General features: G+C 34.7%; 2 protein-coding genes across 2 annotated transcripts; one reads left to right on the top strand and one right to left on the bottom strand.

The window, feature by feature from the left end:
* Positions 1 to 5549: 5549 nt before the first annotated feature.
* Positions 5550 to 13227, top strand: LOC117335518 (sulfotransferase family cytosolic 1B member 1-like). Its single transcript, XM_033895558.1, has 6 exons — positions 5550 to 5661; positions 6044 to 6249; positions 9546 to 9884; positions 10693 to 10796; positions 10946 to 11132; positions 11339 to 13227. Exons 2-6 carry the CDS (start codon positions 6051 to 6053, stop codon positions 11449 to 11451), a joined length of 942 nt encoding a protein of 313 aa, XP_033751449.1. The 5' UTR covers positions 5550 to 5661; positions 6044 to 6050; the 3' UTR covers positions 11452 to 13227.
* A 1230-nt stretch (positions 13228 to 14457) lies between these two features.
* LOC117335517 (xanthine dehydrogenase/oxidase-like) lies at positions 14458 to 24051 on the bottom strand. Its single transcript, XM_033895557.1, has 11 exons — positions 23869 to 24051; positions 23355 to 23500; positions 22746 to 22827; positions 22355 to 22450; positions 21103 to 21231; positions 20677 to 20751; positions 20477 to 20529; positions 18807 to 18921; positions 18596 to 18682; positions 17991 to 18158; positions 14458 to 17149 (listed from the first exon to the last, which is right to left on the bottom strand). Exons 1-11 carry the CDS (start codon positions 24043 to 24045, stop codon positions 16997 to 16999), a joined length of 1281 nt encoding a protein of 426 aa, XP_033751448.1. The 5' UTR covers positions 24046 to 24051; the 3' UTR covers positions 14458 to 16996.
* Positions 24052 to 24959: the final 908 nt, after the last annotated feature.

The raw sequence follows: 24959 nt of genomic DNA, 5'->3' as shown, positions 1-24959 counted from the left end.
AAAACCCCTCCGTGTGTTTCCACAGATTATTGCAGAGAAAATGTGATTAAATGGGACAAAGGTATTAGCTAGTGTTAACGTTATATAAACGTTTGTGATTTATGGTCCTCATTGGTATTTGACAATTTTCACATGGGACGAGGTAATAGACTGGAAAAATAAATACTCAACTAGAAAATTTAAGTTGTGAACTTACGGAGTAAGAATCGTCTGTAGTAGAGCTATGGCTATTAAGTACATTTATATGTGCATGCAATTAAATTTATATATAATTTATATTTATATATATTTTATAATTCATGGAGTACGGAACTATACAATGAAACCAGTCTTTACGACAGACGGGTTTTTTTTCAATACAAAATAAAATTTAAGATTTGTAAGCAAGCTCTTTGCGTTCTCTAGCCTAAACAGGGTTGGAGGTCCTATATTTTGATTAGACATATTTTGCACCGGGAAGTCTGGAACTATATTCAACATTGGGCAAAACAATAGTCCTCCTCGGTTTAGGATAACAAATCAACGGTGATGTACACATCCATATAAATCCGGGTTGCATAGAACACCCATCATCAATTTGAGCTGAGGCACACGCCGGAACATATAATGGCTATAGTCGGCTCTCGATTATCAAAGCATAGAAAGGGGAACTTTTTCTGAAATTAATACGAAACAATTGACTCCCTAAGACGTGAACTATTATTTATACTGAAGGCTTGAAGTAACTGTCAGTCACAGACAGGACAGAAAGGGCGATAGGACATATTGTTTGTGCCTTCTTAGTACACCATCAAAGGAAAGAGGACAAGAATTTTTCGTCTTTTACTTTTTCTTTTGTCAATAACCATCAATGGGATATCACAATTTACACTAAAAATAAATGTGGTCGATTGGAATAGAGCAACAAAACACTACAAGGTTAAACTGTTTCTTAACACTTTAAGATAAATGAGTTAAGTCAAGGTACAAAAATGCAAATATTTACACTGTAAGATATTATATATACGTTATAAACATTTGACCATGGAAAACACAATGAATATAGTATGAAAACATCGTTTCACGTGCTCGTTTTCAACACATTACATCAGTTAAATATTAATACGCCTAAAAAATAATTCCCTTTTCATTCCGTAAATTGTCTTTTCTTCGTCATCTATCGACATAAAATAATTCTAATTTAACACTAATCAGTAAATTTATTCCTGTTATGTTTAAAATAAATATTTCCAATATTAGTTTAATCATTTTCAGTTGGGGTTTGATGATAGATATATTAGTAAACGAATAATGTGTATTAAGGTTTATCGTTATATCATGTTTTGATACGAGAAAGTAGGGAAGAATTTGCTTAATCTGCACATTTTGCATTTAAAGGGTTATTCATAGAACGAACTTTATCTTTAATAAGATATTTCAAATATACTGTGACTTGTTGGTTCAAGACGTTTGGAGGCTGTTATGAACACAAACATGAAAAGGAGATGACAAAAGCAGTAACAAATTAGCCTTGAAAAAAAACCTTGAAAAAGGTACCACGTTAACGTATGAGTATGTTAGCAATTTTGTACTTCGCGCAATAAATACTTTTTAAAATACTTGTTTGAGAGAATCAATTACTCGCACGATATGTTTAAAAAATAATCATAACTTCACCATTCGAATACAGGAATAAAACAGCTGGCAGCCTTAATGAACAAGGAATGAAATCCTCAAACCATACAGAATACTGACGACAAATGCATATTCAAAGATCTTGCTGACTCTACAACTCGAGGTAAAACAATTTTGAAAATTAAAGGATAAAACAAAACTCATATTCAGAAAAGTTAATGTCTCGCCTACAAGCATGGGCTAGACTTTGGGTACAAATTTAGATCTGTGGTTTATCTTTATTATGTTTGATGTTTATATTCGTTTCGTTTCATATTGTTTTTCTTTCTCGATAGTAAAAACAGAGGACTGGGATAATTGGTAAACTGTTGTACAAAATGATATGTTTCACCAGATGCTTATCATGACATGCAATACTATACATAAGGAAGTTTAATGTTGCTATAGATTGAGTGACGATTCATCAGTAGTCATACCGCAGTCTATCGTCAATGCCAATGTTATAATCGTATGATACGAGTTGGTTTCCACCAGAGTAAAGTCTTCATTAGTTCGTCCCGAATGTGTTGTGCGACAGTGCTTGTCAACAGTCAATGTAGTCTACACCTGGTGAAGCTTAAATTCTGGCCGTACACCACACTTGCCATTGTCGGCACATTTTACTCTTCTATTTTTTGTATTTAGTCGTCCTTTACAACATCATAACATTAAGTTGGCAAATGAGTATTTTGAATGTGGATATTTTTTTTCTATCAACAATGAAAAATATACTAAACGCCGTGTTGAAGTTTCATTGTGATTAATTTCATTGATTTTCCTTTTCTCAGAAGGAACATTCTATACTCCAATCATGTAACAAGCTTGAAACATTCTTATTACCATTCTTAGTCATTTGAGTCCAGATTCATATTGGGATATAGTTTGCTGAAGAATTTTTAAAAAAGTCCAGACATTCATCTTCAACATGCGCTCCTAAAAAATCGTATCTCCAATCAACGTATGTGATTCTTTCACTGTATACACTCTCCAGGCATTAGGTATTATATGATGAAATATTTCTCTTACAAGTCTATACATTGTAACAGTTTGGTAAAACATGCGTAAGTGCCCATAGAACATACAACATAGACGAAATCATGAGAAAGATTGAATTTCTGATCGACAAATTATTTGTTGAAATTGGCGACCAGATCATCCGAGACACTTTTGATATACCCCTGAGAGAGAACTGTGACATCCGAAAATAAGTGATAAAGAACACAACGGCAACAGAAATAAACAATTATTGTGCATATATACCGTGTCACATTAGTTATTGGAACATGTAAAAAGACGACACCTGTTTTGTTACAACTTATTTAGAATTATCCTGATTTGAGTAACTTTGAATGAAGGTAAACCTATTGCAGAACCGGTTCTTCATAAACCCGAGAACATACATAAACCGGTGTGCAGTGCAATGCAAGTACGTCACTCTAACTGTGACCTCAAGGTCAAAGGTCAAATAAGTGCGAATTCATCATTGTTCGAGCCTAAATGCCATAGGTCAACTTAGTGGGGAAAATCAATACCTAGTAATGGAGAAGGGGATACATGTTTTTGTTTACAAAAGTAGTCGTCAGTTTAGTACTCATAGAAGTAACTATTTATCAAATGTAGGAATTTTACCTGTTTGTGGGACTGTACACAATCTGTACAAAGCTGATATGTTAAGAAACAGGTAACAATCTTTCAATTTGACACCTGTATATTGACGATGTGTTAAAATTCAATAACAAAACTTTATTGAGCATATCGAACGATCGAACGGATGTACCCTGTAAAACCTGACATCATGGGCACTTCATACGGTTTTATAACATCAGCAGCTTCTTTTTCTTTGTCTTTTAGGTGCCTACTGGTAACGAAACCAACTAGGTTGGTTACTACTAGTTGTAAGTTCCGTTTGATTATTTCAATATCCTGATGATTAATTTTCTATTTCTGGATATCAACATCCCTGTATCTCTTTGTTCTGAGATATTAAAAACACAATGTTTTGTGATGATAAGGTGGATGAAAAATGGCATGGTCAGAATCAGCATCTCATTTGGGATTTTTTCCCTTATGCGCTGGAAAGTCAGACGTGCTTGGCGCTTGTCGGTATACCATTTAGTTCCATTGCAAAAAATGTCTAATTTGAGGTTGTGATCTTGATTGTTATCAAGGGTGTTGTTGATGAATTATAAGACGCTTGCTATTCCGGAGCATCTGCGCCCAATTGTTCAAAACATGATTTGCTTAGTCAGTTAAAAATCGCATTTCCCATTTACTTTATATCCATTTGTATGTTTTTCCTTGAAACATGCACATAGGAAGAGACCTATGGATGCTAAAGCTCCATAACCTTTAAAGAAGTTAGATTTATCAGGAGTTAGTATTTTATCAGGATTTTGAATTTGCTGTTAAATTGTGATTATCCTTATACTCTTTTGAACGACTGGGTCTTTCTGTCCGAGATGTTTTTCCATATGTCTATACACATTAACGTTTTTGTTTATATTTTGCCCTCATCGGGTATATTTTGAAGTATTATTTCGTTATTATGTCGGTATTCGTTGCTTAAGTTATTCTAGTGATAATAATACGCAACATGGTGACACAGTTAATAAAAATATCAATAACTTTAAAGCCTGTTTTTAATTTGAATTTCTACCCCAATGAGAGACCAGTGTCACAAGTTGTCACAACAAACATTGGAATAGACAGTGATAAACAACTGTATATTTGTATTGATTGTTGTAGAAGGAGCGAGGAAATGGAACGACTTAAAAGGATTGCACATTGGCGGTCACGTAATTGCGTATTAGCGGTTGCATCGCTGCTCAAGTAAACGCATTACAAACAAGAGGCCAAGGGCCTCGTAGCTCTCTGGACGTACTATATATTCTTTGTATTTTCAACTTTTTCAATGAATTTTCTTGATTTTGTGTATTGATCGTTTCAAATGAAATCTTGTACTCTTATAGAGAATTGTTTCCTGTTTCATCTCATAATATTTTCACCGTTTTCCGATGTATATGACTGGAGAAATCATATACATTTATAAGTCATCAAAGGTCACAGGTCAAATTGGTCATCAATATAGTATCAATGCAACATGCTTCAGCTTGCATATTATCACTACATAATACAAATCATCAATACATATGCATATGACTATAATCAATTAGAAACCTATATTCTCTCCGATTTCTGATATCTACCATATTTACACATGGTATATTTTATACCCAAAACACATTTGTCAACAGTTATTAGTGATTTAAAGCTATACACTGGGTAACAGGACATATTTCATTACTAAGTAATAGCTCTGGAGATAGGGCTCCATTCCCATGCTTTCAAGAAATTAAGTTAATATTATGAGAGAAGATAAACAATTGGAACTACTAAGAATACATAGTAATGTTTCATATCAGTGTTTGCCAGGGACGTATACGTATACTTCGCGGGACACCCTATACACTGTAGCAGACGACATAATGTGTATAAAGTAACACGCATAGCAGCAAATTTTGCAGCGGCACAGGGATACGTGTGTTGCAGCACATTACTATATACACATTACAGTTGGTTGATATAGGAACTTTGCCTTATAACTCCTCAGAATAACGTTCGGCATGTCCCTGTGACACCGAGTATGTCCAAAATGACACCGTAAATTGACGATTACTCGAAAATGAAAACATTTAACAACTCAAATTTCTTGTCAAATCTAGTTCGTGTCGACCCCAATCATGTGTCTTGAAATCCATTCTGACAGTCCCACTGTTTCTGATATCCTCTGTCCACAAAATTTTAATAATTCTACTTCCGGCAAAAACATGAGAATGACTGCGTAAGCTCTCCTGGACTACGTCCAGAGAGCTAAAAACTCAGCCTTTGTTGAAATGCTTTAGTGCAACAACAACAAAAATATAGGTCTCTGGTGTAATGTATATGCGTATACCGTGATAATCGGTGTCACTGTCGAGCTACGCTGCGCAAGGAAGTAACCTGCTCCAGGTTCGTGTGTAATTATATTCTGATTTATTTTATCATATTTATTTGTATGTACATGTATCATTTAGGGTCAAATAAGTAATAATGACGGTATAATCCAATATAGGTACTGGATCCTAACAAAAGATTGTTCGTTGCATGCGTATGACTAGAAATAGATAATCGCAGGTAGTAATGACGACAGTTTATACCCACTTTACTTGTGTAACTGTTCCATGTGCTATGTCTATATGTGATCGTATGTAATTGATACGTGTCTTGATAAAGGGGCAGATTGCCTCGAAAATTCGACAATTTCCTTGTGTGTACTATCGTTATTACTACTCGACAATTATATATATTATTTATATATATGTATATATTTTCACTAATATATACTTCATAGGAACAAGATGGACTTTCTAAGACTTGATCCCGAGGAAAGAGAAAAAGCATTAAACACTTTGCGGGCCAAAAAACATCCTATTTACGATGGCTGTATGCTTCCGAAATTTCCTTCACTATTGGCTAACACTGAAAAACACATGGAGGCAATTAGGAATTATGACTCAAAGGAAACGGATGTACTACTCTGTTCATTTCCCAAAGCAGGTAAGATTGTCGTCAGGAGTAAGAGATAATAAAAGACAACTCAGGTGTCGATTTTGTCGGAAACACGACTTTCTATCCGACTTTAACAAAACATCTTGTCTATAATTACTAACAAATGTACAAAATGTTCAAGATGAACAAAATATTGAATTGGATGAATTATCGGATTATCTCCACTTATATATTAAGCAAATATTGTATGTATCCTCTTTGCCATCCCTAACGTCCCTTCTTCCACATTTTAGGACCCCACTTTACGGACAGATGTAGTATTAACTGATTATATAATTGGATACTGTGTTCGTTGCTACTATTATTGTAAATGGTTCTATGCATGATATTTGTACAGTTCTTTGAGATTGCTGTATGGTAAGACCGAAGGCCCTAGGGCCAATATTGAGGCAAAGGGGGCAATATTTGGTCCTATATGTAAAATAGTACCTGTTATTCAAATTATTGTATACCCAGTAATAAATCACATAAAAATTAGCAAAAATAACGTATAATTTTACTTGATAATTCAATTTCAATTTGAAGTTTTTATAAATTTTATATATTTGTCATATTAACAATAATTTCTAAACACTAATGTCCCTTCCATTTTTTTTTACCTTGAGCTTTTTTCTTCCTTGCGGCTGTCCTGGTAGTTATGAAATACGGTACACTTTTGTATGTGGCCGTTGGAATGCTGTACTGTTGGTCTTAGTATTTTGACCGTAAAACCACCGATCTACTCAAACAAAAAGCTCTTCTGTGTATCTTTTGTGGACCCTTAGACAACCTACTTCAGTAAGAATTAACAATTGTGTATTTTTTTTTTATCTTCTTCTACCTTTTACGTATTAACTGCAAAACATTTCAAAGGATAAAGGATCAACTTGATCATATTACTGAAAGCTGATAGCGCAAGATAAAACATTCAAACTGTAATTTGCATGAATCTTATTGTTATTGGAATGCATGTTATTAGATTTCTACCTCTGATAACACCACATCTTCCTGTCATTGTATATCAGAAAGAGCAGAAATTGTATCCCTTGTATGGAAATGGTTGTATGTGTACACACATATCAGGGTATAAATAGAAAAGCACTCAACCTGTCAAACCGGTTATATTTCAATATTACTTGACGATACAACATGATATTGCAGCCCTTAATGACGAACAAATCATCCTGCTTTAATATCGAAAAGTGTCATTCAATTCAATTGTTTATTTCAATTACAAACCGAATTCACGCGTTAAAAATATATTTTCAAAACAACCTACAGTTCATCCATATTTCATTGTATATGTATATGCATGGTTGCCTTAGCCATATGAACGTGTATTTTGAAAACATACTTACTCGTACCTAACATCTCTTTCCAAGATAGAAAATAATGTTCCTGAAACACTTTCAACTATTATAAAGACTCAGTGTAACAAGCGCAAATTATTTCTGATTTTATGAATTTGACAAGCGACGGATTTTTTTTTTCTGATGAAAAAGATTAAAGAACATGTTAAGGGCTACTGATCCTGACCTACAATTACACTAGATATGATATCAATGTGCGTCAATAATTGAACAAGGATAATCTTATGTCACGCGCAAAGCAAAACAATACAGGTTATTATGTAATTACCCTAGGTTACTATGTTAGTGCCGTACATTAAAATGTAAGTGTTCTGGGTTACAGAGTTAGCGTCCTAGGTTACTATGTAAGTGTACTGGGTTACTGAGATAGCGCCCTAGGTTACTATGTAAGTGTTCTGGGTTACTGAGTTAGCGTCCTAGGTTACTATGTAAGTGTACTGGGTTACTGAGATAGCGCCCTAGGTTACTATGTAAGTGTTCTGGGTTACTGAGTTAGCGTCCTAGGTTACTATGTAAGTGTACTGGGTTACTGAGATAGCGCCCTAGGTTACTATGTAAGTGTTCTGGCTTACTGAGTTAGCGTCCTAGGTTACTATGTAAGTGTTCTGGGTTACTGAGATAGCGCCCTAGGTTACTATGTAAGTGTTCTGGGTTACTGAGCTAGCGTCCTAGGTTACTATGTAAGTGTTCTGGGTTACTGAGTTAGCGTCATAGGTTACTATGTAAGTGTTCTGGGTTACTGAGTTAGCGCCCTAGGTTACTATGTAAGTGTTCTGGGTTACTGAGTTAGCGCCCTAGGTTACTATGTAAGTGTTCTGGGTTACTGAGTTAGCGCCCAAGGTTACTATGTTAGGGCTCTTGGTACTGAGTTAGCGTCCTAGATTACTATTTTAGAGTTGTGGGTTACTTAGCGTCCTAGGTTACCATGTTAGGGTTCTGGGTTACTAAGTAAGCGTCCTAGGTTACTATGTTAGGATTTTGGGTTATTAAGTTAGCGCCCTAGTGTCGAAGGTTAATAAGTTAGGGCACTACGATAGCTAACTTAGGGCCATGGGTCACCTAGAAATCTTACAACCTAAAATTACACTAGATATGATATACATACGCGTCAATAATTAAAGATGGATTATCTTATGTCACGTGCAAAGCAAAACAATACAGGTTGCTATGTAATTACCCTAGGTTACTATGTTAGTGCCGTACATTAAAATGTAAGTGTTCTGGGTTACAGAGTTAGCGTCCTAGGTTACTATGTAAGTGTACTGGGTTACTGAGTTAGCGTCCTAGGTTACTATGTAAGTGTTCTGGGTTAATGAGTTAGCGTCCTAGGTTACTATGTAAGTGTACTGGGTTACTGAGATAGCGCCCTAGGTTACTATGTAAGTGTTCTGTGTTACTGAGTTAGCGTCCTAGGTTACTATGTAAGTGTACTGGGTTACTGAGATAGCGCCCTAGGTTACTATGTAAGTGTTCTGGGTTACTGAGTTAGCGTCCTAGGTTACTATGTAAGTGTTCTGGGTTACTGAGATAGCGCCTTAGGTTACTATGTAAGTGTTCTGGGTTACTGAGCTAGCGTCCTAGGTTACTATGTAAGTGTTCTGGGTTACTGAGTTAGCGCCCAAGGTTACTATGTTAGGGCTCTTGGTACTGAGTTAGCGTCCTAGATTACTATTTTAGGGTTGTGGGTTACTTAGCGTCCTAGGTTACAATGTTAGGGTTCTGGGTTACTAAGTAAGCGTCCTAGGTTACTATGTTAGGATTTTGGGTTATTAAGTTAGCGCCCTAGTGTCGAAGGTTAATAAGTTAGGGCACTACGATAGCTAACTTAGGGCCATGGGTCACCTAGGAATCTTACATAGAAAAATACCTTAATTAGCCAGCGAAGTGTATCTTCTTATGCATCAACACATGAATTATTATTCCTTATTTGTGTAGGGACACATTGGGTACACGAGATCGTGTCGATGATCCTACAGGAAGGAGCTCAATATACCAGTGGTCATAAAGTAAATTTCATGCTGGAAGCTATGAACCTTGAAGATTTTGATAATCGCCCTTCGCCACGTTTCCTCAATACCCATGTTACATTTCGTCACATCCCAAAGAAACACGTAGATAATGGGTACAAAATCATTCATGTATCAAGAAACCCAAAGGATGTGATGGTGTCATTCTATAACCACGCAAAGAATGATCCATGTGCACTCTGTACAGAGGAAGATTTTCCTGGAACTTGGAACGACTATATACAGGATATGTGTGCAAACAAACATAGTAAGTAATTATACCACAAGGTACATATTAAACAATAAGATAACAAGCAAGGGGTACTGAAACTAAAAGGAAACTGAAACTACTTCTAAAAATATCTTTGCATGAAATATCTTATAAAATGTCCTATGAGAATAAGAACATACTGTGGAAAAGTATATATTAAAAAAAGATGAATGACGAATCATTTTGACAATCACCGTTGGTAGGAAAAGAACAAATGTCCAATTTAGATTTATTTGTCCAGAACAGGTAAATGTAAATTAACCGGGAAATGTCTTTAAATCCTTTTAAGCATTCAAAAGGAATATTTTGTGCTGGTATGAAAGATAAACCAAATTGCAAACTGAATGAATCCTTCAGTTGCCTCTTGTGTAGTATAGGTAACGTTACAGACAGTTAATTGGCGACACTTTCAGTCCCGAAAAAAAAATCAACCAGAAACAGGTCTCGTCACTTTCAAAACTTTCAAATCTGCAGCCATGAAACGAGGCGTGAAACAGCAATCTAGAGAAGGTATGTTCTTATCGCTAGACATCGCTAATGTTAACAAATAATGAAATACGGAAATGTTACATATATCAGTAGAGGTGGAGAAAAGAGCAGCATAGCCACGTCTTTTTGTTTACGTCGCAAAGAAAGACCAGGTAGTTTATTTACATTCTATTGTCATACAAGTCGAGCGCAGACTTCATACATGTTAGTAGACGACAGACGAATCAGAAAGCAGCATTCTGCGTACAAACATCGAAATATTAATAATTTATCTTTACTGTGATACATGATATATACTGTGGCTTATACACTCCAGATTTCTATGGTGGTTTTGTCAACTACGAACGCGAATGGGAGGTGGCGAAACGCACAAAAGTAGTAACAAATGTCCATAGCGTGTTCTACGAAGACTTGAAAAAGGTACTTTATTAACATTTTATCATGGAGCTAACAGTTTTGTTCTCTTTCAAACGAACATATAAAAGCAAACATGCCTACAAATATAGTTGTAAACGTCATGTGAAAGTGTGCTACTAGAAAAGGTACTATGTATAAAATATTACTTCCAGAATCCAGTTGGAGAAATAGAACGCATGGCAGCATTTTTGAAGAAAGAATTAAGCCCTAAGCTTATACGGGATATTGCCGACAAATGTTCATTCAAACATCTTGCTGAGGCTACAACTTCAGGCCAAAAAGGGCAGGATATTACTCCGATATTTTCAACGAATAAAACAAACTTCCTATTCAGAAAAGGTAAAGTCTCAGCTGCTAGTATTATGAAAAAATATTGAACTATGATTTGCATCAATTATTCTTTTTAATGATGAACCTTCCCGTTTTTGACTAATGGCTCGTTTAATTTAGTTATTTAAGTCTTTGGTGTGTCTTTATACTGTAGGATTTATGTGCTTGTTTAATTTAACACTTTTCCCTCAACATTTCTTTTCTCTTGGTCACAGGTACAACAGGAGACTGGAAGAATTGGTTCACTGTCGCACAAAATGAAATGTTCGAGCTAATGCTTGAAAGTCAGTTGAAAGACACCGGCCTAAAGTTCACATATGAATTGTAAATGGACTAAGAATTTGACATAAGACAATACTGCAGTAAATTGAAGAAGAGGTACGAATGGAACTTATATGTATTTAAATATATTGTAGCCATAGCACACTCGTCATTGTCAATAAAACGCATTAATATATTCTAATCATTTAATCAACAAATAATAATTAAAACCAAACTTTAAGTGCTTTTTTGATGTTTTAATGTTAAATCCGGCTTTGGCTCATTTTTGAACTTCAAAGTTGATTTTACTTTGCATTCGCTGTAACCATTCTTACATGCTATTTCATGGCATTCTTTGTGTTAGCCGAATCACTGTTTTTGATAAGATACAACAAACTCTGATCGGAGATCTCTTCGAACCTTTCTGACTTCGAACCAGCAACCATCGCTAGGCGTTGCTAGATATACTGTTTACAAATCATGAACAGAAAGACGCTTCATCGTAATCATTTTAGTGTTTTGGCGCGTGCGGATGTTCCTGTCAAGTCAACTGTCAAAAGTATTGACAGGAGAACAGTCGAAATACTTTATTTACATAAAGAGTCAGGTAACAAATATGATCGTTGACTGATACACCCTTATATTACAACAGTTTAGATATGTATTAGTGTACCCCGACTTATCTTCTTTATCTTATAGTGTTAATATGTATTGCTGTACCACGACTAAACTCCTTTATCTTATAGTGTAAAATCTATTATCGTAACCCGACTTAACCCCCTACCGAGACTTTACTCCTTTATTTAACAGTGTAAAATCTTACAATATAAATATATAATGTTCTTCCGCGACTTTGTTTTTTTTACGTTATTACGAAAAGTGAACTATAATACTACCTTGTGGTTGTTTAAAATTTGTATATTAAATATTTCGCTGACGTAACCGACTGTGACCATATGATATAGTCACATGCAAGAGACGTATTCGTGTTGTTCTATCTTTGTGTTAATATAAACTGTTACGTATTGTTTCGACATGGTTTTGCAAACCACTAACATAAAGCTATTATCTATTATTTGTTTTGAATACTGATACGAAAATATGTGTATTGTTAGCCTACTGTTAGATCAGCTGAGTGTTGATCGCTGTGTAAATTATTGTTTTACTAATTATTAATAAAGTATTTACGCCATTCCTAAGTATTATATCAAGGATAGTATATAAATCTTGTTATAACAACAATCGGTAGGTCATGTTTACGTCTAAATATCCCCTAATGATGTCGGAAGTGATTCAATACGTCATCTCCTGGGCGCTGACATCTTTGTTTATCTGCCGATGTATTAAAGTACAAACGTAGGATGTCATTGGCTGGTTTTATGTATCGCGTCGTGTTATTGGTCGGTCGGTTTTATATCTCCGATGCACATGTCTGTTGTCTCAGCAGGTACATCGGGGAGTCTTCTTCCACTCAGTCATCTGTGCGGCAGCATTATTGTTTCGCCAGATAGAAAGGTAATATTTTACCCCTTTGGAAGCTCCATCTTTTTATTAAATGTTCTAAATTGTTAAACGGCACCAGACACGTTAAATTTATTAATATTTGGTACAGATTTATTATTATAAATCGTGTAAAGTAATATTTTCATTCCGTCTACTAGCGGCTGTCCCAAATAGCCCTGAGTAGTGCCCCGAATAGTTCCCCAATGGAATGCTCCGAATGGGGTTGACATATTAGGATGATTTTCCCCAACATTCCCGGGGAAAGTCCCCCGCATTTAGGCCGACCAGTGGCCCCGATCATAAGATTTATGGAATCTGTAAATACATATAAATAGTACTTTAATATATAATAAACATAACACAATTATTTTATATCAATCGTTTGTTATTTCTTTATAAATTCGGATTGACCTGGGAAGAGGAAACTTTGTTTATTTCGTTCATTGTTTACTTTCCTCTTCCCTGTGACATCTAGGTAACGAACTCATTGTTGTCTGCGCTGCCTCAGGGCTAGTTTTGTGACCCTGTAAAATGCAGCAATAATTTGGTCTTATCAAAGTCCTTGTGTTGTCACTTAACTTCTAATAATATTGTTAATGTAAATATTTCAACGTCAGAAATTAAAAAGTCTTTTATTTTTCCTTGGCATTCAGAGAAAAAAAAACAAGGAGAGGGTGTATGCCATGTATTTACAACTTATATAACTGATTTAAAAAAGTTTTCATGTAAAAATAACTGTCTGTGATTTTCAAACAATCGAAAAGATAAAGTATGACTGTTCCAATACAAGATGTGAAATAACAAATTCCTAAATATCACTATGTAATCATAAAGGCTTGCCGACAATGCTTCTGCTGACAGGCTTATAAGGGCTTTACATCTGCAACATCAACATTCACAAGGAGACAATCACGAACATACCACCGCCCCCCGTAGCTTTTGTTCAAGATCTTGTTCCCATTTAACAATGTCTGGGACTGATTTTGACTACTGACAGAGAAATTAACAGACACATGTTCAAGAGGAATGTAGGTTGATGAGGACAATGGGAAAATGTTATGGTCCACATTATGTTCTCGTTTGGAAATATTATATTAACCGATATGATATGACGTTTGTTGATGAGCCTTCCTGCTCCATTATCACTACCATAACTCCCAATTCGCTTTGACCTAGATTTAGATTACCGATTTTGTCGATTTTACCTACCTTGGTAAGGCGAATGTTGTCGCTTTGACCTAGATTTGTATGACCGTTGTTGTCAAGTTGACCTACCTTGGTAAGGCGGATGTTGGCGCTTTTACCTAGATTTGTATGACCGTTGTTGTCAAGTTGACCTACCTTGGTAAGGCGGATGTTGGCGCTTTTACCTAGATTTGTATGACCGGTGTTGTCAATTTGACCTACCTTGGTAAGGCGGATGTTGGCGCTTTGACCTAGATTTGTATGACCGGTGTTGTCAATTTGACCTACCTTGGTAAGGCGGATGTTGGCGCTTTGACCTAGATTTGTACGACCGACAAAGCTAAGTTGGTGCGAATATCCTCTAATGAAAAGTTTGAAAACAACATTGGAGATAACTAGTCTTTTTATTCATCCTTTTGCATATTACAAGTACATGAAATACATAGAAAAAAAACCATCAATTATAGATACAGTTTTACAGCAGCACAATATCATTTTTGAGAAGAGCATCAAGCTTAAGGGTGACAATGAGTTGGTATACATAATAGCAACATTTTAGAAAATGCGTACATGTATATATATTGAAACCATGTTTAATGGCTAATAGAAATAAAGTATGTATTGAACAATTTGGATAAATATGTACCATTGTTGAATTATATATAGCTTACAGTATTAAGAGGTTGATAAGTGTACATATATATGTATAGTAAGTTGATCATCATGTGTATAAACTGGAGGTGTTGCATAGTATAGAATATATATACTGGTTTTAAGAAACAGCAGAAATGCAAGCTACCTGAGTATTATTTTGAGACTTGTCTCCCTTTGATTAAAAGCTATATCTGGATCTGTATATAATATAAAAAGGCTAATGAAAGTAGCTATTGTTAATTATTGATTTCATGGCATGTACTTATATAAGGTAATTAGTGAATATAGTAATAAAACAAGAAATAAAGGATTTTTTTTCTTATTATTTACAACATTTAATACAGCTTTCACACTCACTTTCACACATTTACTGAATACATATATATATATATATACTTATACAGATAAAAGGTGTATAGTCAGTAAGAGAAAAATCTATTTTATATGGACCATTTATTTTCAAACTTATTGTACTCCATCTTATTTCTAAATATTACTTCTTCTATTTTCAGGTAGATATCTAATTCGTTTTTGAATCCATTTATATTAGGAAGACAGATTCTAAGTCTTTGTTTGTAAATATGAAACTTTGCTAATAGAAGTAAAGTGTTGAGATATTTTAACTCTTGTTCCTTGGGTAATTTACCCAATAGTACATCAACATTTTGTAGTTGTATAGTTCTAGTTGTCTTTAAAATCAACTATTAATATAAGTACACTGTACTTGTTTCTGAATCCGATCATTTTCATTTATGTTGCTGTACTACATGTTGTATCGAATCACAAATAAAATACAATTTAAACTAAAATCAACTATTTCAACTATTCTGCATTCCCAAAACATATGCATAATTTTTTTCAATGTGACGGTTGCAAAAAGTGCAGAGAGGGGAGCCTTTTATGTTGATCATATGTAAAAAATTATCTGTACTAATTATTCTATGTATTATTCTGTATTGAAACCATTTAAGTTTACAGTCTATGGTGGATTTAAATGGGATTATATTAATTTTTTTCCACCATATTGTGTCTTTCACCAAATCAAGTTCTTTGGACCATTTAGTTATGTATTTGTTGTTTGTTTTGATATTTTTTACTAATAAACTATATATAGAAGAACCTCTTTGTTTATTTGTTATTACAGTCGAACCCACTTAATTTGAAATCGGATATATTGAAATATCGTTTAATTTACCGGCCATTACGGTACGTGCGTCCGATCAAAACAATACAGATAAATTGTGACTTTTAATCATTAAATGCGTTCGTTATGTGCATGAATCTGTATTTGTTTACAAGTATACCTTGAGGGACACAGCCTATTTTGGCTTCTGTTACATACAAATGTATATACATCGAAATTGACTCTCATTTAACTACACGCGAGACAATTACAAATGACGAGGCCATTCTTAGGGATTTGACAGAAAATGATAACACCGTAACCAGAACAGTGATATTGACAACGACCCTCAACCAATTCATGAAAATCCATCTATCACCGACGCACAGGTCCGATTTCAGACAGTAGTTCTTGGAAAGTAGCCCGGATGTACCGGAAACTGTTCTAATGTGTATCCGCGAACTCAACATAAACAAAAACAAGCAACAGTCGAATACTTCCCCCGTCGAATTTAACATTATTTCTAATAAACCTATGAAACTACTATCATTTTGGAATCGATTGTAAATACTGACTTAGTAAAATGTCGATTAACTATATTGAACAATGGTGTGTTGTTTGACGTAGCGCTGCACTGAAATATGTCGGCCACTGGCTGGATCTCGGTTATATTGAAAACCGGTTAATTTGAAGTATTTTTCCATTTCCCGAGCATTTCAATATAACCGGGTTCGACTGATATGATATATGTGAGTTGGACAGTGTGGTAGTAAGAAAGTATGGTATCTGTTTGGGAGGTCTACACTGTATTGTATATACGAGGATTTCCCTAATCAAGTTGTGATTAATTATATACATTATATACGTATCTGCCTGCCCTGGTCCTCCTGTGTACTTCTACATGGCTTTCCCTATAACAACATCCTCTTGAATGATGAATATTACAGTGACACACATGTTCCAATTATGTAATTATCAGCTGATAGATATTTCAGTAACAAACACATTTATACCAGAGCATTAATGTGTTTCGTGACTTCGTGTATCTTAAGTACTTCCAAAAGTTCCATTACTTGTTGTTTCCTCTTAATATACATGTAAACATCACATCACGTCTATGCTATAGCAGCACATCTCATGTTAAAATTCATGGACAAACAGACCGTATGACTTCAGCAGTAAGTGGGATGTCCAGACCGGATACTGGAGACAGACCAGCGTCTTTCCTAGCAGTGTTAATGGCGTCTCTCAGGGCCAGATACACAGATATAGAGAGGAGTAATGGTGGCTCTCCAATTGCCTGAGTAAAACCAATATCATAAGTTGTGATATGACAATATAAAACATGAAATAAACAATATTAGTATCCTGAGGTTAACCTTATATGCATGTATCTTTCAGTACTTCAAATCAATATTTCCCCATTTGATTTGTATTGGTATTGTCACTATATAACCTTACCGAAAAAATTCCCATTGGTATAGTGATATGAAGAACAATGTTTAAGACGTCATCACTCAATGACGTCGTTTTGTCTGACGTCATTATATCAAGTATAGTTTTTGCGTCATGAAAATTCGTTCTAACTGATCAAAATACCCGATTGTTCAATTTAACTCGCAATATTTTGTGTAGCTCTGTTGTATAAAAGGTAAATATCCTATCGGTTCATTATATTGACGAAAATGTCAAACAATGGGTGGGTTTAATATTTTTTTCCGACAATAAATGATAAGTGACATTTACATCGCCAAATTTGAATTTGGAATGCGGTAACACTGTTATAGGTTGAATATAAAAAAAACTTAAATCAAAGCAAATGAGTTAACACGCGTTCTTCAATTTGTATTATAGCACAATAGCTTTCCAAAGAAGAAAGTTTGATGCATAAGTAGTTCATATGAAATGATTTTCTTTACAACGACGCGACTGCCTCCAATGTCATAATATATTGTGCGTGGATATTAATCACACAGTAAATAAAGCATTGCTTCCATTCAGAGGTAAACATTATAATAATTATTTATGCTCATTAAAATTTATTAACAGTCATTCTTGTTATGGAATCGATATTTTCTTCCTGGTCCTTAAAATGCATCGACCTCATCAAAATGCTGTAATTGGATATCATTTGTTCTTACTTTTGAAGAATACAATGCTTTCTCGTTGGGACAATCCTTTAAGAGTGACACTTTGATTTCCCTTGGGATATCCTTGACGTTCGGAATCTTGTAATCAACTGGTCCGGTAACGTTGTACCGGCCATCTGCTTTCACTACAATCTCTTCTGATGTCAGCCACCCGTATCCCTGCCGCAATAATAAAATAGACCGATACACACAAGGGAAGGAGACTATAATTATAATACAGGCAACCAGTTAACACCCCGATTATAATACACAGATTAAACATATATCTCCTATCTTTAAAAAATACATTGTAATTAAATAATTGGTCTTAAGCACGATGCTTCTTGAAGTCCATTATTTACCAATTAAGTAATAAAAGAAATATTATTATATTTCAAATCTTATTAAAGAACTAATTAAGAATTAAAAAAGTATTAAGAAATAGCTGGCTTCGTACATATATATTTATGTAGGTTTTCTTTTTCTGTCTAATCACGATTATAACACATGTCATATAATACGACAGTATGCGACAATATTGTGTTAAAATGTGTTCAAAAGTAATGTTGGAATTTCTATTATCAGAATGGAATGATGTATAGAACTTTCTAAAATACCTGTACGAAGGCGCCCTCTATCTGCCCTATGTCTATACCAGGGTTGAGACTTTTACCGACATCCATCACAATATCAGTACTTAGCACCTGAAAGCAAAACAAACAAATACTAAATATCCTTATAACCTGGATACGTATTGAAGATTGTTTCATCGGTTCCAGATATATTATTATTGATAAATTTTAATTGATTATAATATAATCAGCTTGCCTGGTGTTCTCCTGTCAAACAGTCTATCTCCACGACGGAGCAGCACGCGCTAAATGAATAGTAGTTATAAGGGTCGCCCTCCCCCTTCTCAAAGTCCCGATGATTGGTTCCAACTCTATCAATATAATACACACGCACCAAGTAAGTGTTGAATTGGTTATATCATACATCTTAGATAATCATAACAAAATTAAGCATTATTATTAGTAGTTTGATTAAATAAAATCATCGTTTCATAAGATTTAGTTAAGATATCACTGTTATCTGTCCTTTTTTGTATATATGGCTGTTCTTCTGCTGGTTATTTACAATGTATGATACCGAGTCAGTAGCTGACAGATTATTTACAATGTTAATTACATACTGAGTCAGTAGCTGACAGATTATTTACAGTGTATGATTACAATGTATATTTATTTACCAACGCCTGTAGCTGACATATTATTTACAATGTATGATTACATACCGAGCCAGTAGCTGACATATTATTTACAGTATGATTACATACCGAGCCAGTAGCTGACATATAATGTATGATTACATACCGAACACTAGCTAATACCTTAGTGTATGATTACATACCGAGCCAGTAGCTGACAGATTATTTATAATGTATGATTACTAACCAAAGCCAGTAGCTGACAGATTATTTACAATGTATGATTACTAACCAACGCCAGACAGATTATTTACAATGTATGATTACATACCGAGCCAGTAGCTGACAGATTATTTACAATGTATGATTACATACCGAGCCAGTAGCTGACAGATTATTTACAATGTATGCTTACTAACCAACGCCAGTAGCTGACATATTATTTACAATGTATGATTACTAACCAACGCCAGTAGCTGACAGATTATTTACAATGTATGATTACTAACCAACGCCAGACAGATTATTTACAATGTATGATTACATACCGAGCCAGTAGCTGACAGATTATTTACAATGTATGATTACATACCGAGCCAGTAGCTGACAGATTATTTACAGTGTATGATTACATACCGAGCCAGTAGCTGACAGATTATTTACAATGTATGATTACATACCGAGCCAGTAGCTGACAGATTAATTACAATGTATGATTACATACCGAGCCAGTAGCTGACAGATTATTTACAATGTATGATTACATACCGAGCCAGTAGCTGACAGATTATTTACAATGTATGATTACTAACCAACGCCAGTAGCTGACAGATTATTTACAGTGTATGATTACATACCGAGCCAGTAGCTGACAGATTATTTACAGTGTATGATTACATACCGAACCAGTAGCTGACAGATTATTTACAGTGTATGATTACATACCGAACCAGTAGCTGACAGATTATTTACAATGTATGATTACATACGGAACCAGTAGCTGACAGATTATTTACAATGTATGATTACATACGGAACCAGTAGCTGACAGATTATTTACAATGTATGATTACTAACCAACGCCAGACAGATTATTTACAATGTATGATTACTTACCGACGCGATTAACTGACAGACTATTGGGAATGAATGTTTACCTACTTAAGCCGGTAGCTGACAGATTATCTGCAATGAATGCTTACCTACTAAAGCCGGTAGCTGACAGATTATTTGCAATGAATGCTTACATACTAAAGCCGGTAGCTGACAGGCTTTTGGAATGAATGCTTACCTACTAAAGCCGGTAGCTGACAGGCTGACTCGTTCATGAAAAGCTTTCTGAACCTAGGAGATAGAAGTTTGGAGCTGTTTTATCAATCTAGCACTATCGTATTGAATAGAAAATTATGTTATTTTACGTAGGTATATTGTATTCGGCAATGAAATTTAGTCAGAACGGTAAGTTCATATGATAATTAATGTAGCTCATACCAGATTGGGCCAGGAAATTTGTGGGTTTTTCTCTTGGAATGGCGCCAGTCTTTCCCTGAGTGTTCTGCATGCATTCTGTTAATATTAATACAACTATAAGTAGAGTGTGTTAGAACGAAGGCTCATATGTATTTAAGAATTATTAAACTAGAAATGAAGTGATATATATCATTATCAATATTTCCTCAAGCTTAATTTGTTCCTGCATATACACCCTATCATGAGGGCAAAACAAACCAGTATGGTAACATCAAACTTACTGCTGGGGGTATACAATACCACAAATAGAGAGTGACTTACCGGCTTGGTATCATCAAACTTACTGTTTGGGGTACAAAATACCACAAATAAAGAATGGCTTACCAGCATTGTATCATCAGACTTGCTGCTTAGGGTATAAAATACCACAAATAGAGACTGACTTACCAGCACGGCCTCCCCGTAAAGGTCGGTGCTAGCACTTGCCGCTGACGGTACGGAATTAGGAGTGATATTTGTTCCGGTATCACTAATGTGCACGTTATCCATAGGAATGTCGAGAGCTCTGGAAGCCACCTATAAGTATCAACACTCATAATGCATCAAATTATTTTAGCTTCAAAAGAAGTTGTGATTAAAGGTTTTAACACTTACCATGATTTATGCTTTAAAGCAATTCAAATAACTAAACAGTATATTTAGAAAATTAAAAAAAAAACCGATACTTTTACAAAACATTATGTTTTTATATGACAATACTTATGCAATTCATTCTATCACAAGCCAAACAGAAATGACAATTTTTTTTATTAAAATGAATCAAAGGGCAATAAATCAATATTTACACAAGGAATAGCGAAGTAAGAACATAACAAAAATGAGTACATAGCCCATTTGATATGGACAAGTTTTATTGCGGCAGTTTTAAATATATGCGTTAGGTTGATATCATCCTTGATACTCCGGAGGTAGCGTTCACTTTCGCTCTCTACACACCTGGAATATATATATCCTCGACACTCCGGGGGTAGCGTTCACTTTCGCTCTCTACACACCTGGAATATATATATCATCGATACTCCGGGGGTAACGTTCACTTGCTCTCTCTGCATACCTGGTTATGGTAATATTGATGACACGATGCTAGCTATTTGATTGGTGCCAGGAAAAATGTGACCAACTACTCACTGATGCATTACTCTTGAGAATTGCAGTGCAGCGACAATCAATTTCAAAGCTGGTCAATTTAAAGGTATGGCTACCTCAAGTTTTGTACGATACGTATCTATGATCACCTTGCTTTTCTATCCAAGAGATGGTAACAAAGTAGTATTCAGTTGTGAAACGAGAAATTTATTTCTGAAAATCCGTGAAGTGTTTCATAAATATCATATAAGATCAAGTTAATAAAGATTTCATAGATATCATATCAGATAAAGTCAATAAAGATTCTGTCTATGACCTAAATATGTTGTAGAAAACTATAATTGCACCAGTTCCACTCAATGCTTGATGAAATAATGTTTATGACGCCATGAATCTTTTACGTCACAATTCAAACAACAACAGGGAACTACTTCTTATCACAGCCCCGCTAGTTGTTTTATCACAAGAATCATAACACGTTTATGTTTAGGGTGTTATGTAATCAAACAGTATGTAGTAGAAAGCACATTTGTGTAACATAAATTACACATACTTGTATCATCTTAGTATGTAGTCCCTGTCCCATCTCTATTCCACCGTGTGATATCAGTACTGATCCATCCAGGTACACGTTCACAAGGGCACATCCCTAGTAATCAATCATACAATTGTTGTCTAATGCAGAAGTTATTTAAGTTAACTTTATAAATCATCAATATTGGATTAAAGAGACGGTTCCAATGATAACGCTCAGAGTATTTTCTAATTGCTGTATGGATTCATCATAAAATAATTCATAGAGAACCTACACTTTTATTACTTAATATCTTCAATAAGGTGTGGATTATGTCTGTCATAGAGTTATACCTGTATATTTGTGAAATTTTCAGCTGGTATTGGGTATGATAGTGAGTATTTAGATGTATCATTCAATACTTGAGTACCTGATTTTCTTCTTTAGTTGGGTATAACACTGCGCACTTGGACGGCATGATTGCTACTCCTCTCTTTCTCCATACATGTGAACTGCAAAGTAAATGACAATTAAGATATTTACTTATTTACAAGCAATTTGAATGAATTATAGAATAAACATTAATGTATCTTCAATATAATTTATGATATAACAATGTTATAATTAATCGATATAAGATAGGTTTGACCAGTCTATGATAACTGATCTTCCTACATATTGACAACTTAAACATGTTTTGTTATGAAGGCAAATTCTCGTTTACCGTAATTTTGTTTACCTCATTTATTCAAACTCTCCGACGATCCTCTCTTGCTCAGGTAATTATAAGCGAACTTTGCCCTTTTCTGACATTGACACCAAAGATGCCATGAGTCAAGTTCATAAACTTGAACGTTAATGTACCAGACAGGAATAGTATTGGTATGTATCATATAGGTTAGTTTCTCACATCAATGTTTTAGTAATATGTTTTCAGTTAGTGATGATATCAGAAAAAAAACCTGCCTTCAATCTGGCTACACATTGTCATTTCTATAAGCCGCATGTATTACATATTTTCTTTTGCAACACTACTTACTTGTTAAACTGTTTGATGTCCTCCTTCTTCTGAGCGAAGTTGCTCTGAACCATACATTCGTTCCAACATTTTTCTACATTACAGTCCGTCAAGATAGAGTTGAAATGTGTAGAGTCTCCTTCCTTGTACAAATTAGTCGATCGGATCTTTAAGACAAAACAGTATAACTCATGAAACATGTCTTTGAGATAAATATTATAACCATTTGTAATTGTAATTATTTTCTAGTTGGCCTCTGGCATTCACTTTCGTTTTCATACATGTGCTGCAAATGATAAAATGCAATTTTTAAAAGTCACCTTATTCAAATATTCTCCGTCTCATCAATATAATTTCTAGGATACAGGTGTAACAAATTACTAAGCCTTCACCTACCAACTTACATTACAACCAATCAAATGAATAGAAGTCAATTGTTCATAGACTAATCAGTGTATGTAGATTTATTCGACTTACCTATTTCAAAATGATAATACATTTTTTAATAATGAGTTGCATATTCAGACCCCGTTACCTGTTCACGAGGTACCGTAAGAGTTGTCTCAAAATCTGCTATGAGTGATTCAATGATGAAGGCCCCCTCTGGTGCCCCGAATCCTCGGAAGGCTGTGTTGGACGGAGTATTGGTCCGGCAGACATATCCTTCTACTCTGTAGTTTGGTATTTTGTAACTTCCATCCACATGGAGCATGATCTTGTCCATTACCTTCAATTCATACAAATAATAAGTTCATGAATTCTATGATATCGACGGCAGTTGAAACTCATCAACATCTTCAGTAGCTTCTTCAATGTAAAAAAGAAAAGAAAAGAGAGAAAGCCAACCAATAAAAAGTACACTCTGCCTCTCCCACACGTGTTTTCACACCTCGATAAATTCAAGCGTTATATGTACCGTCCGTCCTTTATATTCCTGTCAATCTCTGCAGCACTTTGCTCAATGAACATTCTCACTTATTAATCCTATTATCGAGATTCATGTACTTAAACGAGACTTTGAAATGGAGGAAATTGACAGGTTAATGTTCCTAATAAGGAAATATAAATGTTACTACTGAGAAAAGGATAATGAACAACCATGACATGTTTAAAGTTTTCAAACTGGTACATACATGATGAAATATGATAGTGTACTTGTCATTTTTATCATAATTAATACTTTAAAGTCAAGTTAGAAGATCATTTACCCATGGTGTCATATCGACAGAGTAGCCAGCATCAACGAAAATCTTCATTTTGACCGCTTTTAATTTACCATTGTTCTTGAATCCAGCCTGTAAAATAAAATGATCCAAAAAGGATAGATCCTTCTGTGTCAATATCTAACCACTGATACCTAAAGGTTTGTCTATTACCACCACCTTCACCGTCAATCAAACTTGTACAGCAGAAGGATATCGTTTAAATCTTGGTATCGATGTAACAACAATTACCAAGACTGAATTATAAGTAAAATATAACAGTAATTCCAATTACAATGCGTACAAGGCGCACTGTATATGTGCTGATAGACTCGATATTTTACTCTATTATGTAAACGTTTTTCAGAAACAGCCTATAATTTATCACTTTGTAAACTTAAAGGAATGGAAGGTTGTCCGGCAT

The sequence above is a fragment of the Pecten maximus genome, chromosome 10 (genome assembly GCF_902652985.1).
Source record: "Pecten maximus chromosome 10, xPecMax1.1, whole genome shotgun sequence".
Lineage (NCBI taxonomy): Eukaryota > Metazoa > Mollusca > Bivalvia > Pectinida > Pectinidae > Pecten > Pecten maximus.
Note: the sequence above shows the minus strand (reverse complement) of the source record. Positions and strands in the feature narration are given on the sequence as shown.